This window comes from Ictalurus furcatus, chromosome 2 (genome assembly GCF_023375685.1).
Source record: "Ictalurus furcatus strain D&B chromosome 2, Billie_1.0, whole genome shotgun sequence".
Lineage (NCBI taxonomy): Eukaryota > Metazoa > Chordata > Actinopteri > Siluriformes > Ictaluridae > Ictalurus > Ictalurus furcatus.
This window is the reverse complement of record NC_071256.1, coordinates 19,961,165-19,977,569: the sequence shown is the minus strand read 5'-3', so window position 1 is coordinate 19,977,569 and position 16,405 is coordinate 19,961,165. Positions and strand designations below refer to the sequence as shown.

Sequence of the window (16,405 nt, the reverse complement as noted above, 5' to 3'; positions counted from 1 at the left end):
CGTAGACACTGAGGGGGACACTAACCCCCCTTCCCCCAATAATCGGATATGGCCAAATTGTCCCCCCAATATTTGATATTTTTGATACTGCTCTGCTGCACTGAATTATGCACCGCTACATATGTTATTAGGATGAAAAAAATTAAAATAAAATTTAGGCACGTTTGCCTCAGCGGTTTAGCAACGCTCATCAATGTCAAAATGTTTGAAATGGCCAATCAAATCAAAGAGGGCAGAAGCCCGCTTCCGTTTTAATGGTGAAAGAATGCAAGGTAAGATGTAAGCTAAGTAGCTAGAGTTTAATATTTGACAACTGTTTTACGATAGAAACGTTAAACAACCGACAGTAATATCCAGGGATGCAAACATTTACGTGATTCATGTAATGTAATGTGTTATTGTCAATGTGACGAGACAAGAAACATTACCGGAGCCATTTTCGGAATATTAGGCAGAAGATGAAGAATGAATGTGTGTATATTGTGAATGAATATAATGAACATTACCTGGCTTTACTGATAGCCTTTCAGTAAATTCACTTATCTCAGAAAATGATTCATAAAACTAAAAGTGGGAGCGTTATCATCCAAAGACTTAAACTAGAACATGGTAAAACGTGTAGCTTTGACTCAAGTGTGTTTTTAGGTTGTGGTTAGGACAAAGTCATTTATGAAAATAAAAATATTTTATTTGCAAATCTAGTTATTTAACTATTTTTAAAAAAAATCCTTTTAATTCTCTTTTCTGGACAATAAATCCCAAATCATTGTATTTTAATGCTAGGCTGTATGTCAGGTCTGTGCTCAAAAAGTTAAGGAATAGTTCACCTAAAAATAAAAATTCTGTTATTATTTACATCCCTTTTTATTCCAAACCCAAATACTGTTAATTCTCATAACATAAAAGATGACACCCTCCCCCCCACAAACACACTACTTTGTACACTAATCGTAGTGTAGGCGGTTTGATTCCCAGCCCACATGACTCCACATGCCGAAGTGTCCTTGGGCAAGGCACTGAACCCCAAGTTGCTCACGATGGCAAGTTAGCGCCTTGCATGGCAGCTCTGCTACCATTGGTGTGTGTGTGTGTGTGTGTGTGTGTGTGTGTGTGTGAATGGGTGAATGAGACACAGTGTAAAGCGCTTTGGATAAAAGCGCTATATAAGTGCAGACCATTTACCATTACCATAAAATGGCAGAAGATTGTGATCATGAGCTTAAAGGTGCACTATAAAGGTGTCATAAAAACTATACTCCAAGTGGCCATATGAGATCTTTGTGTTGTATGGACTGCTTTTCTGTATAGCGGTGTAAGCATTCTTCGAAAGTCTCCTTTTGTGTTGCACTGAAAACAGCATATAGGTTTGGAACAACTTGATGGTGAATAAATAAATTTGTGTAAGTCATTTTGTCTGGCTGGCTGACGCAGTCATGTCATTTTACAGAGACATTATGACAATGATGAAAAGACAATTAAATTATCATTTTTTTCTTTGGGACAGCAGAAAAAAGGGTAAGCTGACAGGAACAGGAAAAAAGTTAGCAGTATATATACAGTGGAAGTTTTGTAATTCATATTTGGTCTGCTCGACTGTTTGGAACATATTATTAATTATATCTGTACATAATAAGATGAAAGGCTTGCCTGGGGGTTAGAGAGTGAGTACATCTGAAATATAATAAACCATCGAATCTAACTTGTTTTTGTATTGTAATACACACTGTATTACTTACTGTAGTTATTTTGGTCCTAAATTTAAAGTTATTGCATTGTATATATAACTAATGTGTATATATAAATATTCGGGCCTTTATTACATCGAGAACTAAAAGGGACACTTACATTTGTGACCCCACCCCCATCAAATGATTTGGTCCCCCCAATGTTCAGGATGTGGTTACGGCCTTGGCTGAGGTTGAGGAACTCTCAGAGTTCACACACCCTGCTGGTGTAAGCTACAGAAGATGCAGACATACACTGGCTTTGCATTACATCCCTAAAATGTATAAGTTTATGGTGTTCTGAGTGATGACACTTAAACAGTGATTTATTTCTTTTTCCACGACACAAATGAATTGAAATAATTCCGTTCGATTTCTGGTCATATCGGGTGCCAACCTCACGGGGGTTACTTGTCCAAAACACAAAAAGCATTTAGTTTGAAATGATGTAAGACTTGATGACATTATGCTTTCATGTAAGTGTTTACCTTTTCTACTAAAAAAAAAAAAACCTTTCCTTTTGAATAGGAAGTGAAGTTCTGCAATTCACAGAACGACTGCTTTCTTAATGGAACATGCTGAAATTCGAGAGTACGCAGGAAGACAATGATAGTAATCTGAGTGAGTCACTGACACACACATGCACACACTCTTTTTGTCATTTACAGCAAGGCTAGTTTCACTCTAAGGTGTCTTTTACACACTGTATTGTTTCTGTATTTCTGTGCTGACCCTCGAGTGAAAAAGAGAGAAAGACAGCTGTCGAAGTGTTACTGGTTAACCTGACAGACAGACAGACCTTTCTGAGGTGTGTATGTGCATGTGTGGTGTGTGTGTGTGTGTGTGTGTTGTGTGGTGTGTGTGTGAGTGCCGTGTGGTGGGGCTCTCCCTCTGTGCGTAGGCAGTGTGGGAGGATGTGTGGAGAGGAAACCGATCAGTGTTGCACTCCCCAGAGCTATGAGCCATTTCTTACTGTAAGTGTAAGTCTCTATCTTTTTTTTCTACACTTACTGTCACACAGTACTGTCACTCACACACACACACACACACACACACACACACACACACACAAACACAGATCACACCATAGTTTTACCGGCCGAGAAGCAGGAGCCGCAGATTTCGTGTAAAAAGAACCGAATCGTGTTGTCATGTTCATTCAGGTGTGGTTTTTAAGTCAGTAATAAACACTGTGTGTGTGCTGTTCTAGTAAAATACTGACTGATGGAGTTACTGATGCAGTTACCACCCCGAAAATGATTCTTTTCCTATAACAGCATGTCCCGCAAGTGTTTAATCCCTACACAACAACTTGCTATTGTTTATAATAGCTATCGTTTATAACTCTTAACTGTCCTCCTTCTCTCCTCTCTCAGAGACTGATGTCTCAAAACTCCTCCTCTCTAGCCGTCCCACAACCTGTCCTCTTGACCCTATCCCTTCTCACCTTCTTAAAACCATCTCTCCCACGCTACTACCTGCACTCACACACATCTTTAACACGTCCCTCTCTACTGGTACATACCCTACCTCATTTAAGCAGGCCCGGGCTACCCCAGTGCTTAAAAAACTGACACTTAACCCTGCAGACCTGTTTCCCTCCTTTTTCTTTCCAAAATCCTTGAAAGAGCTGTTTTTAATCAACTCTCCATTTTTCTCACACCAAGCAGTCTGGCTTCAAAAGCAATCACTCCACGGAGACGGCTCTGCTTTCTGTCACTGAAGCATTAGGACTAGCAAGATCAACCTCAAGATCATCTGTCCTCATCCTACTTGACCTGTATGCTGTTTTTGACACTGTGAACCCTCAGATCCTCCTGTTGACTGTCTCAGAGGCAAATCCTTCAAGGTTTTGTGGAGGGGAGGGGCTTCTGAAACTCAGCAACTCACTCATGACTTCTCATATCATTGCTATGCTGATGACACCCAGCTCTATTTGTCCTTCCAGCCTGATGATACATCTGTCTCTGCCCAAATCTTTGCTTGCCTGTCTGACATCTTAAACTGGATGAGGGAACACCACCTTAAGCTCAACTTGGCAAAAACTGAGCTTCTCGTCATACCGGCCTGCCCCTCAATCAACCACAACCTCACTGTACAGCTCAGCTCAACCACACTCAAGTCAACCAGGACAGCCAGGAACCTTGAAGTGACTTTTGATGACAGCTTGATGTACACAGACCACATTCCAACAACTGCACCATCCTGTAGGTTCATTCTGTATAATATCAAGAAAATCAGGCCCTATCTGACTGAACAGGCTACACAGCTACTGGTCCAGGCCTTTGTCATCTAAAAACTGGACTACTGCAACGCACTACTCTCGGGCCTCCCAGCCAGCTACATCCTTCAGATGATTCAGAATGCAGCAGCATGCCTCGTCTTCAACCAGCCCAAAAGAACCCATGTCATACCCCTCTTCATCTCCCTCCACTGGCTTCCTGTAGCCACCCGCATCAAATTCAAGGCCTTGATGCTCACCTACAAGACCTTGACTGGAACAGCACCCTTCTACCTCAAGACTCTCCTGAAGGCTTATGTTCCCTCACGCAATCTGTGATCGGTTAAGGACCAACGCTTAGTAGTGCCTACTCAGCTTGGCTCAAGGTACCTTTCCAGAATCTTCAAACTATCTGTCCCTCAGAGGTGGAATGAACTTCCAACCTCAAGCCGGACCGCAGAACCTGTCACTATTTTCAAAAAACAGCTAAAGAAAAAATAAAATATTTTATTGAGAAAGAAAACAAACTTCATGTCAAATAGCAAAAATACCATTCTCATTTTTTGTTATATACTTACATATACACACATACATACATAATGTAGAAAAGAAAAACAAAATTAAAGGTGCCACCACCCCCACCACCCGCCACCACCACCCCACCCCGGATCATCATGGTTAACCAATATCTATACCTGGTTATGTATATATTGTAAAACCCAACAACAGGCACAAAAAATTCAAATGGAAAGTGTCTGTAACTCCATAAAATATGAAATAAAGGGTAAGACCCACCTCTTCCATGAACACTTAACTAACCCCTAACGTGCCAACCCCAACATTATTTAAAAAAAAAAACAAACAAAAAAAACATCCTACTTTGACTGTTACACCTCTAATCTGCGCACTTTGCTTTTCTAGAACTCAATTATAAATCCTGCATGGTAGCACTACTTGTAATGTTCTCCACTTGATACATCCCTTTGCTTGTAAGTCGCTTTGGATAAAAGTGTCTGCTAAATGAATAAATGTAAATGTAAATAATATTTTATTTATTAAAGAACATCATATCATACATTTTTTTCCAGTTAATAGTCTTCGAAACAGGTTAGTTCTTGTTCTTGCTTACGTTATAGCAGCTAAAAACAGTCGTTCCCTCACCAGTTAATAAGACAAAAAATCATTAGGTTTAAACACACACACATGCACGCATGCGCATGCACACACACACACACACACACACACACACACATCAAAAACGTGAGTAGAAGGTTTGTTGTAAAATGTCTAAAATGTCCAGAAGCGCTGGACATATTTCAAGTTCTTTAATAAAGAAACTAAGAACAGCTTCACTTTTATAACTGCCACAGAGCAAACTAACAGGTTATAACCTGTTTTGCATTGCTCTATGAGCAATGCAAAAAATCATTAGACACTGATAGTTAGCATAAATATAGTGAACTAGCGAGCTTTAGTCCTTCCCGTTAAAACTTTAAACTCTCTTTATGTAAAGAAAGAAGCAGGAAGAGAGGAAAAATTCCCCAGGTAAAAGAAAAGCCCTGGATCCAACATTTTTGTTTTGTTTTTTTCCCTGTGGAGCTCTCTCATTTCAAGAGACTTGTCCACAATTTAATTTAAAATCAATTTGTAAAGTAATTCTTTTAATGGCAAATACAAACAAGAAAAACACTGAAATTTTAGATGAAATATATTTAATGTGCTACATTAAAAAAGTTCAGTGAAAATAAACTCTGACATATAAAGTATCAACATCAAAAATAACTGAGTAAACAAAACTGTACAAAAGAATCCTACATGAAAAACAAAGATAATCCATAAACGAATTCCTGTCATCGTTACGTAACAGTAACCACGCACATGGATCGAGATCCTGCTTTTTCCAGTGCTAATGTTAAATAAATTAAAACAAAGAGAATACAGTAATAAATTACACCCAATGTGTCCTGAGATCAATAATAACTTCAGTTCCTGCTGTGGATTTGGTGCTCAAGAAAATACACCAAAAGTTCAGTTCAGTGTTGTACGACCGAATTACTACATTATATTGAAAGCAAAAAAAAAAAAAGGACTTCTCTAAATAATAAATAATAAAATGGAAGTCTGACTTCTCTTTAAAGAAGTAGGATCAAAAACGATTGCAAACCAAAGATTGCATAACTATTTGCAGAATTTCTTATACCTCGATTTACAGCGAGTGTGCCTCAGAAACGGCGTACGCGGAAAACATTCACACAACAAAGCCCTGATATATTTTGTATATATTGTTAACAATTCCCTGATTGACAGCATTTCCTGAGGGAAAAAAGTCGATATTATTTTTCAAACAACAGCAATAACAGTGTACAAAAATGACATTTTCTATATTTCTAAAATCAGACACAAATAGTACTGAGAGTAATAAGTTAATATGAACTCAAAAACACACAAAACAAAACAAAATAAAACAAGTACCATGATGTAACTGATCGCCTTCACTCTCTGCCCAATGAACAGAAGGCTTAAGTGCAATTATTAAGTCTTTGGAAATGCTGTTTATGTATTTGGTGCTTCTTGGCTTGGTTTAGCTCTCGTGCTCTCAGGTTTTTTATGTTGTTTTTATGGCATAGACTACATGCAAACACAGACGATTTTTAGACTACTTCTGGGACTGGAATCTAAACATCCTTTCCTTTTGTTCCTCATTGTACTCTTCCTTCACCACCAAAGCGCACCACGCTGGCTCTCTCTTGCCATTGCCCCAGTCCGGAGGTTTTCAGCAGGTCAGGGTCCGAGGCTTTTTTGAAGTGGCTGGGTTTGGGTCGATCGTCCAGCTCCAGCCACCTCTCCAGAGCAGCATCGACTTCGATCTCCGATGAATTCTCTACGAGAGCTTCAGCCTCGGCGCTGACATCAAATCGCTCGAGGATCTCAGCGGCGTACCTCAGCTCGGGACTTTCAGGCCGGGAATTGGCGGTGCAACATCCCGAGCGACGGTGTAGCCTGAGGGAAAAGTGATGGAGGAAGCCACGGTGGCACAATGGGCAGCAATGTGGTCGCTCGCTTGAGCTGTGCATGCGGCGGTGCAGCTTCAGGTGGATGTATTGCGTGAACTTGGTCCCACATACTTTGCACTGGTAGGGCTTCTCTCCTGAGTGTAAGCGCAGGTGTGTCTTCAGGTTGCTGGTGCTGCTAAAACGCTTCTGGCACACCTGTGGGATAGTCAACAGAAGCAGTGTTTGTTATTTAACTCAAGCCTATTGTGCAAGCAGGCCATGAAGAAAAAGGTGCACCAAAACACGAGGAAGCCAAAAGCTTTATGACAATGGGCTCTTTATCTCGCCTTGGAATGCAGGGGGCAAATTAGACATGTTTATATCATGTGCGCTCAATCTTGGGCAAGAGGGTGCGTCATGTCTGAGATATAAAAAGAACAGGTTGACACCACTGTCATGCACTTAGGGATTAATGTACAACAAAGTCAAGGCATTAATTAAAGGTGCTTAAGGAGTAGGTGAAAGCACTGTACCTGCAGATAAACAATGCCTTGGGTGCAAGTCATCATGTGCGAATGACACACACCCACATTTCTACTCCTCTCACTTTCTTACAGATTCATAAACATTCTTATAAAATAATCCCTCATTACTCAGTTATGCATTCTCACTGTGGCATTTATTATACTTTCCATTAACTTTTATTTATTTATTTATTTTAATCGCTCTCACCTGACACTCATGGGGTTTCTCTCCAGTGTGGACAAGATGGTGTTTCTGTAGGTGTGCCAGCTGGGTGAAGCTCTTCTTGCACAGCGGACACTGAAATGGCCTCTCTCCATTGTGCACCCGCAAGTGCACCTGAAAAAAAAGACATATTAATTAGAACCTACTAGATCTTCATTAAGGTTACACCCCTTTGACTCACTCCAGAGAACATCTGCGTCACGCACCTTCAAGTTGGACAGCTGGCCAAAGGTCTTGAAGCAGACGTTACACTCGTACTTGATCTTTCCATTCTGTTTCTTTAGTGGGTACGGCAGGGACTTGTACCCTGGACCTTGTGGTGACACGGATGATGATGATGATGATGATGATGATGATGATGTCAGAGAGCTGATCTTTGGCATAGCAGCCAAGCTGAGGTTGATGGCCTCCTCGCATGGATGCTCAGACCCTGGGGAGTGCTTCACGAGGGGGTAGAGTTCGGGGGTGGCCGGGGCACCGTGGGGAGGTGATGTATTCATATGCCGCTCTTCCAAGCTGGTATGAGGATGTAGGACAGGATAAGGAAGATTAACAGGGAGTGGGCCTGGTTGAGTCATGGCTGAAAAGGGCAAGGCTTCACTTGCCAGGACATTGCTGTAGTGGAATGGTCCTCTGGGGGGTGGAATAGAGGGGACAGAAGGTGTGTAAGGGCTTAGAATGAGTTGGGGATAATGAGGGTCAAAAGTAGGCAAAAAATGGTAGGTGTGTGGCAGAGAAGGGTATGGTGTCAAGTCTTCCCTGGATTGGTAATAGCTCTGGGGATGCAGTGGAAGGTCTCGGTCAAGGCACGACTGAGAAACAAGCTTAGGATGTGATTTTTGTGCTCTTTCCTGGGGAAACTTCTTACTGGATTCCATCAAGTGCTGATCTGGAGTGCTGGGTGGCGTGTCCGGCTCAATGGCCTCCACGTCAATCTTTTCCTCAGCTTCCTCAACCTCGTCCTTTCCTTCCTTTGTTACCTCTTCTTGACTGTGGAGGCTGTAAGGCTGTGATGCCTGTTTGGGATGGCAGGTCCACTGAGGTAGGCAGTGCTTCTGGAGGTCAGCTTCAGTCACATCACCACCAAAGTGCTCTACGATGGAGAAAGCAAAAAGAACATCAGAGGCACAGCAACAAACAACATGGCCTTCACACACCTACTCATCGCCTTCTCTATCATGGCCTCACTTATGGTAAACGGCAGATGTTTCAGTTTTGGTTTGACAAGAGATATATTGCAACAGTTTCTATCTGATGTAGAGTCAGTACTGCTATCACACATCACCTTGATTACTAGTGTGTGGGAGTTCACGGGTGTGCACAACTGACTGCGTGTGTGTTTCAGTGGGCGTGTGTGTATGAGAACACAGAAGCCAAGAGTAGCAGTCATACTTCTCGTTCAGAAACTGTGCTGACTCACCATGTCAGCAGATGTCTCTAACCACAGGAAAAATCCTTTATCACGACCTCAGCTTCAGCAGTCACTGACACATTTGACAAGGAACTAAGATGACAGTGGAAACCACACGATCCCATCCACACTGAGCAGGTAAACAGAAAACCACTAAGCCACAAATAAAATGTGACTCAAAAAACTGCCAAATCATGGAGTATGGCCTCATCATCATCATCTCTTACAGAGAGGGGAAGGAGATTTCAAAAACAGATTATTGCCCTGTGGTCGAGGCCTGCTTCCTCAAACCTGATGTGAACAAATCCTTTACGGGCAGCCTGCACCGTCAAACAGGAAAGTGAAAATGGTCAACCAGACGGAGTTACCAAACGCAAAGAAGAAGAAAAAAAAACAAAATAATATGCATGTTCTGGACTAAATTATATTTTCAAATCTAATTGATGACCCCTGCTTTAGGAATTCCCTCAAAATTTCTATCATAACAATCAAGTATTCACATGCTGATGCCAAGCCATCCTCAGATGACTTGAAAAAATTCCAGCCCATCAATCCTGCCACACGCTGTTTTTTTTTTTTTTTCATTCGTCTGCCCAGTTACTACGAGCTGTGGATGTGACTTAACACTTTTTTTTACTCATTAGACTTCTCTGAATCTCAATTCAGGAAGTAAAAGTTGTAAACCAACCGACGTGACGTGAGACTTTTCAGAGAAAGAAGCTTGAGGAAAGTCAAACAAAGCTTGATGGGAAAAGCTTCCTGTACAGGGACGTTCCAACAATTAGATGTGATTGTGTAATGAGAGCGAGCGAGAAAGAGAGAGTCATCAGCTCAAAAGTCACACCATACGTTTGCCAGCATGGAGGCACAACAGTAAATATGTGTGTACAATACACACACGCACTCTCTTTCTCTTTCTGTCTGAGCAGTGAATAGAGCAGGAAACAGACGCACTAAAGGCCATTGTCTGGCAGGATGTCTCAATGTGAGAAAGATATTCTTTCAAGGTTTCACCTTTGGTAAAACATAACACCCATTTAAACACTTTCATTTACAAAAAAACAGGACAGCATGGTAGAAACAATAGCTGTGACTATTCTTTGTGTGAGGTGATTTGTGTAAATCTGTTTTTCGAAGTAGACGACGATGAGAGCTGCATTTACCTGTAAGCCAACCTGCTAATGAACCCCTACCTACACAAACACACACATCAGCTGATCAGAGATACACAGATAATCCAGACAATGGCTAGTGGAAAAACTGACTAGTGCCATGACAGTGCATGCTATTACATTGCAGAGAAAGTACATAATAAAAAGAAAAGTTAGAAATTCTACGAGAGAATGAGAGGGAACTACGGATCGCCTTTGAGCTCTAAGATGGAAGACAAATCCTACAAAACGATGAGAATACAGCTGATTGAAATCTGAGATCCCTGAGGAATCCCGATTATATTGTATATACTATACAGTATTTACTCACTTGGTTTCATGCTCTCCGTTTGCTCTTCCGCATGTCCACACAGCCTTTTTGTGAACTCCTGGCTATACCACACGAGCAGCTCTCTCTGTGGATCCACGGGCCTGATGGTGTAGAAGAAGACTTCGCGCCCGTTCTGACACGCCACCAGGTTCTGTTCAGACGGGGAACGCGCTGGGTTGACGAAACGCATCCAGTTGCTGCGCTGCACGTCATATCCATCAATGAAGTGGTGAAGCTGCCCGCCGGAGTAAATCTGAAAGACAAGAAGTCAGATAATGGTTATTGGGAGCATGAATAAATATAACTTGGTCAACATAGTGGCATAAAAATGCCTCTTGATAAAAAATTTTTTTAAAAACTCCAAAAAGCAAAAGTACAGCTCTTTGCTTAATAACATCTTTGCACTTGAGATAATAAAATAACTATATAATTATAAATAATTACAGATATTTTATAATTATATAAAATACTTGAACAATTTATAATATATAAAATATACGACATAGAAATTATATATAATATAAACATATATATCATAAATATGCTTTTATTATTATTATTATTAAGTATAACAGCGAAGAGAATGAAAAGGAGAACAGCCAATCAAACGGGTAAGAGAAATAATAGAGAGAAGAAAGAAATCTTAGCCAAACAACCAACACAATACATTAAAAAAAGGAAACACACGACAATTTTCAAAAGTAAAACAATAAAAAACAATAAAACAATTTTAAAAAAGTCATACAAAATAGCTAATACAGAAATGACCTTTAGACATTTCTCACAGGTCTAATTTGAGAAATTTGATTAAATTAAGATGAAATTAATATTAAGACCTCCACTTCATTACCAAAAATCACTCCATATCACCACCTCCAGACATTAAATCAACCAGAGAGAGAGAGAGAGAGAGAGAGAGAGAAATCACAGAAATCAGTGACGTGGAAAAGTGAGTTTATTCACCTCTGCCATGTACGGCTTGCTCTTCATGCCCGTTCCTTCTTTCAGCCTTTCTTTCTGAACACTCAAGTGTGTTTGAGCGCGAGTATCTGTCTATCAGAGTGAGAGTGTGCGTGTGTGTGTGTTTCTCTTTCTGACAGTGGTATCAAATCTCCACTTACCTTTAAAAAGGCAAGGGGGCGGAGCCAAGAACAGAAAACAACAATGTTGCATGCTTCTACCTCCTCTCTCTCTCTCTCTCTCTCTCTCTGTGTGTGTGCGTGTGTGTGCGCGCGCACATGCGCGCAACACGTGTGCGCAGTGTAAGTGTTTGAAACTTGACAGATTTTCACACAGTTCAGACGCACTTACAAACAGACACACACACACACACACACACCTGAGTGAATATTAGAAACAGGAGCCGTAAGTGAACAGGAAGTTGGGACGGATTTTACAGGAAATAAGGGACGGAAAGGGCACTGGCGAGCCCTAAGGGGACTAAGTCAGAACTGGAAAACCCAGAGTGGCTCATACTCCCCTGTGCGTGCACACACACACACACACGTGCAAAAAGCAAAACAGATGGTTCATGGGAATGGATGAAAGAAATGTAATACTGTAATGTTATATCAAAATGAAAGTGCTGTACATACAAGGTGTGAATACAAATCTCTCTCACACACACATACACACACTTTCTTTCTATGAGCTCGTGTGTGTTGTGATATTAAGTGTTTTGCTATATGTGTCAGCATTTTGCGGCCACGCCTGTTCAAGGACCCACACTTACTAAAAAGTTCTCTGGGGACTAAATGCATGATGTGTTTTTCTCTCGACACTGCGAAAGCCAACCAGGAACCTACACTGATGCAGATAAGATCAGATCTCTGCAAAGTTCCTATGTATTTTCCAGCTAAGCCCGGAGCACTGTGTATTCCTGCACGTTTGAACGGTGCGCATGAGCGCATGTGGGCGCTTCCTCAGAAATTCCTTCCTGAACAAGTCTAGCTACATTGTTCCCAGTGTGAGTGTGCATAAACAATGAGCATGGTTGCCACAAGTTGAGTTATACTTCCGGTCTAAATGCATGGCCTCACTCACCCTCCAAAAATATTTCCTGTTGGCATGAGGCGAGACCTCGTCTTTGGCGTAAATCTCACCCTGCAAGGGGCCGAAGCGTGTGCCCCAGGGGAGATACTCCTTACTGAAAACACCTGTCACCTGGAAAAAAAAACCCCCACTTAATCAGTCAATCAATACATCAAGTTCTTTCCAACTTTAGAATCGAAATACACTGCTATAAAATATCATTTTATTTATCTGAATCATATTTGGGCTGCACACTGATACACAGGTTAGCATTGCTGCATCACAGGTTACTGTCTTTATGGAGTTTTCTTCCCGTATCCACATGGGATTCCTCCAGGATTTCCGTTTTCCTCGCATCTCTCAAAAACACACCAATGGGTGGATTACACTAAATCCCCTCATGGTGTAGTATTCCCACCTCACACCCAGTGTTCCCAAAATAGACTCTCGATCCACCAAGACCCTGGCCAGGATAAATCACAACCCTAAGAGCCAGAAGATCCCTGAGTCCTGTTTGAGGAGAAGAACTTGTACTTCTACAAGAAATACACAGTGGTGTGAAACATCTGTAGTTGTCCTTTGACCTTGTGTCCCTGTTATCGTGCTTCCAAATGAATAACTGGTTTATTAGGGGTGTAAAGAAAAAATCATTCAGATCGGAAAATCGGTCCAACAGTCTACAACCTCAACGATTTACATGCCAGGAAAAGGATTTACATGCCAGCCTCTCTTTATTATCTCTCTTGATGTTAATAAGACAAAAAAACCCCACAGCTTTAAAGTGTAAACATCTTTGTCCTGAAGACTTTCCCATGGTGGAAAGTGTAAATTTAAATGAACTGAATCATATTGATGCCCTGTGATGGATTGGAGTCACATCCAGCGTGTATTCCTGCACCATGCCTAGTGTTCCCGGAATAAGCCCCGTATCAACCTCAACCCTGAGCAGGATAAAGTGCTTACTGAAAGTGAGTGAGTGAGTGAGTGAATCATATGCGATCAGACCTAAACCTAATCGTATTGGTACTAAAATGAATCATATTGGTGCTGAACCGAGTCATATCAGTGCTGAATCAAATCCTGTAAGTGCTGAATTGAATCATATCGGATCAGTAATGAATTGAAGCTTATTGAATCGTTATCTATGTATATACAGTCAGGTCCATAAGTATTTGAACAGTGGCACAACTTTCATAATTTTGCCTCTGTGCACCACCACAATGGATTTGAAATAAAGCAATCAAGATGTGATTGAAGTGTAGACTTTCAGCTTTAATTCAAGGGGTTTGACAAAAATATTTAACTAACCGTTTACGAATTACAGATATTTTTTACAGTCCCTTCCTTTTCACAGGCTCAAAAGTAATTGGACAACCGAATATAATCATAACTATTAGGATTATTTTTAACACTGGGATGAATAGCCTTTGCAGTCAGTGACTGGAACTCATGGAACCAATATTCACTCATGACCTCTGAACAGGAAGTTATCTGTGTGAAATATGGACAGGTGGAACTCGAGTGAGTTGAGGTGACTGAGCAGACCTAGATGTCCACTTTCCCCTTGTTCTGCTCCACTGACCTACTAACCCCAAGTGGGCTTGGTCAGCAACTCATTATCACCTTATTGGCTAAAAACAGCATGACAGTCAGACGGTACTCAACACACAATATCACAGATGTTTCTGAATTTTGTTGCTTACTTTGTGTTACATTTAGGAAGATGACACCTAAATAGGCAGCATTTATTACCCCAAATTTTTCTACCCAATTTGGTCACCTGCCAAATACCCCCACCAGCCAGCTCTCAGCTTCCATGTGATTCCTCCATGACAATGTCCACGATTGGCTAATGCTGCTCTGATTGACAGGGGAGAGAGATTATGCCCCACTTACCCAGACAGTGTGGCCAGTTTTGCTCCCTTGGCTCCCGTCATCATTATGCTAACTCGGGAAGCATTTAAGTGGGAATTGCCTGCTTCACATTCCCAATGTGTCTTTTTAAAAACATCTTTTACAACATTTGTTAGACACTCTTATCCAGACATTAATCTCATTTATACAACTGAGCAGTTGACAGCGATGGGCCTTGCTCAAAGACCCAGCAGTGACAGCTTGACAGCTCACATCCTTCTGAAGTGTAGTCCATCTTACATCTGAGCTAGCACTCCATTTAAGACATATTACATATAAAATCATGTTACATTGGAGGAGATGGAGAAAGGAGAACTGGAGAAGCTTATGATTAGGTTAGAGCTCAGAAAGTTGAGGTGGAAGGAGAAAAATTGTTTAAAAAAAAAAAACAGGAACAGTCAGGGCCAGGAGATGGGAAATGAGAGTAGAAGTTACAGCAGAATTGTTCGTTGTTAATCTTGCATAACTAATTGGTCAGTCTGTTATGATTAACCTCGGGGTGGGGTGGAGGGGGTTCAGTTGGAGGGGGTAGTGGGTTTGGGGGTTGGAGTAGAACAAGTGCCGCTTCAAGCTTCACTGAACACACTCCCTTCACTCCTCAACTGTCTTCTTCCAGGAACTAAAGTTAATCGTTAAGGCTTAACCTACTTCCTGTTTGTTTGTGTGTGTATGTGTGTGTGTGTGTGTGTGTGTGTGTGCCATGTGGGAACCCAAGCTGGTTAACGAGTACAGTATCCTCTAGTACCCTAAAATATTGTTCGGTTTTGTCCAGCTAGGCTTTTTATAAAGGTTACAAACTGTACTTTTCTTGTCACTGACAATTTCGTATAGTGTGTATGTTTATACCATTAAAAATACTGATGTACCTTTTTACCCTTTTAACATACCATGCCAGATAAAAACTACTGAAGGTACAAAAATGTCCCAACTTTACTGGTACAATGAGGAAATATACAGTTTGGTATATTTATATCTGAGAGTGTAGGTAGAACTAAACAGATTCCATTTCATAAATATATTGTTTATACAGGTAAAATTTATAAAGAACCCTTCAGGAACTCCTTTTATCTTCCACCATGAAGAAGACACCAGCCATGTTATGTTCTCAGATTTGGGGAATCAAATCTAGAACTGGAAAATGTCTGATGTTTCGAAAAAAGCCATGCATGAGAATTTAGCCACACAGCCCCAGACAGTTTCCCAGATCTCTATGTCTTTAAAAAAAGGAAGGAAGATCTGAACGGCGACACTTCAGGGGCTGTCCAAGAATCGGGACGCTCAGAGGATTGTGGGATTTCCAGGAAGAAGTTTGCATGCTTCACGAGCACCCAAGAGACACTTTCACAGAACAGATGAGGAGGGAAACCACTAGAGGAAAAAGGTCTGCTTTCAGGGAAGTGTGAAACCTGACACAATTGCTTTATGCATTACCGTCAAAGCGTTTTTGTGAAATACTAAAACGTGAGAACCTTTTGAAAAGGTTTTGTTTGCTAGCCTGTGAACGTCTGCATGAGCGAGGCAGAAAGGAAAAGGAAAAAGAAAGAGAAAAAGGGAAGAGAGAGAGATGAGTGGGCAGTATAGGCCTGTTCTGTGTTGTACTTAGTAATAATAATAATAATAATAATATTAATAATAATAATAATAATAATCTTGATTTTTAATTATGCAGCATTTTTCATTTTGAGTGTGGAACTTTCACACACGAACTGAGAGAAGTCTGTCTGGTGAAAGTGTGATTTTTTTTTTCTTTCTATGCAAAATATTAACGAGCATTGCTCTGTGTGTGCAGAGGTGTGTCTGTTTGGCATGTTTTTATATCTTGGTGAGGACCAAACGTCCCCAGAAGGATAGGAATGTCTGACGCTTTTGACTTTGTGGCTGG

The 16,405-nt window shown here is 41.0% G+C and overlaps 1 protein-coding gene across 1 annotated transcript; it reads right to left on the bottom strand.

Annotated features, from left to right (window-relative positions):
- Positions 1-5,452: 5,452 nt before the first annotated feature.
- prdm1b (PR domain containing 1b, with ZNF domain) lies at positions 5,453-11,761 on the bottom strand. The gene is made up of 5 exons (XM_053640584.1): positions 11,542-11,761; positions 10,579-10,831; positions 7,892-8,778; positions 7,671-7,799; positions 5,453-7,154 (listed from the first exon to the last, which is right to left on the bottom strand). The coding sequence occupies exons 1-5, from the start codon at positions 11,566-11,568 to the stop codon at positions 6,645-6,647; spliced, it is 1,806 nt and encodes a 601-aa protein (XP_053496559.1). The 5' UTR covers positions 11,569-11,761; the 3' UTR covers positions 5,453-6,644.
- Between the last annotated feature and the right edge of the window lie 4,644 nt (positions 11,762-16,405).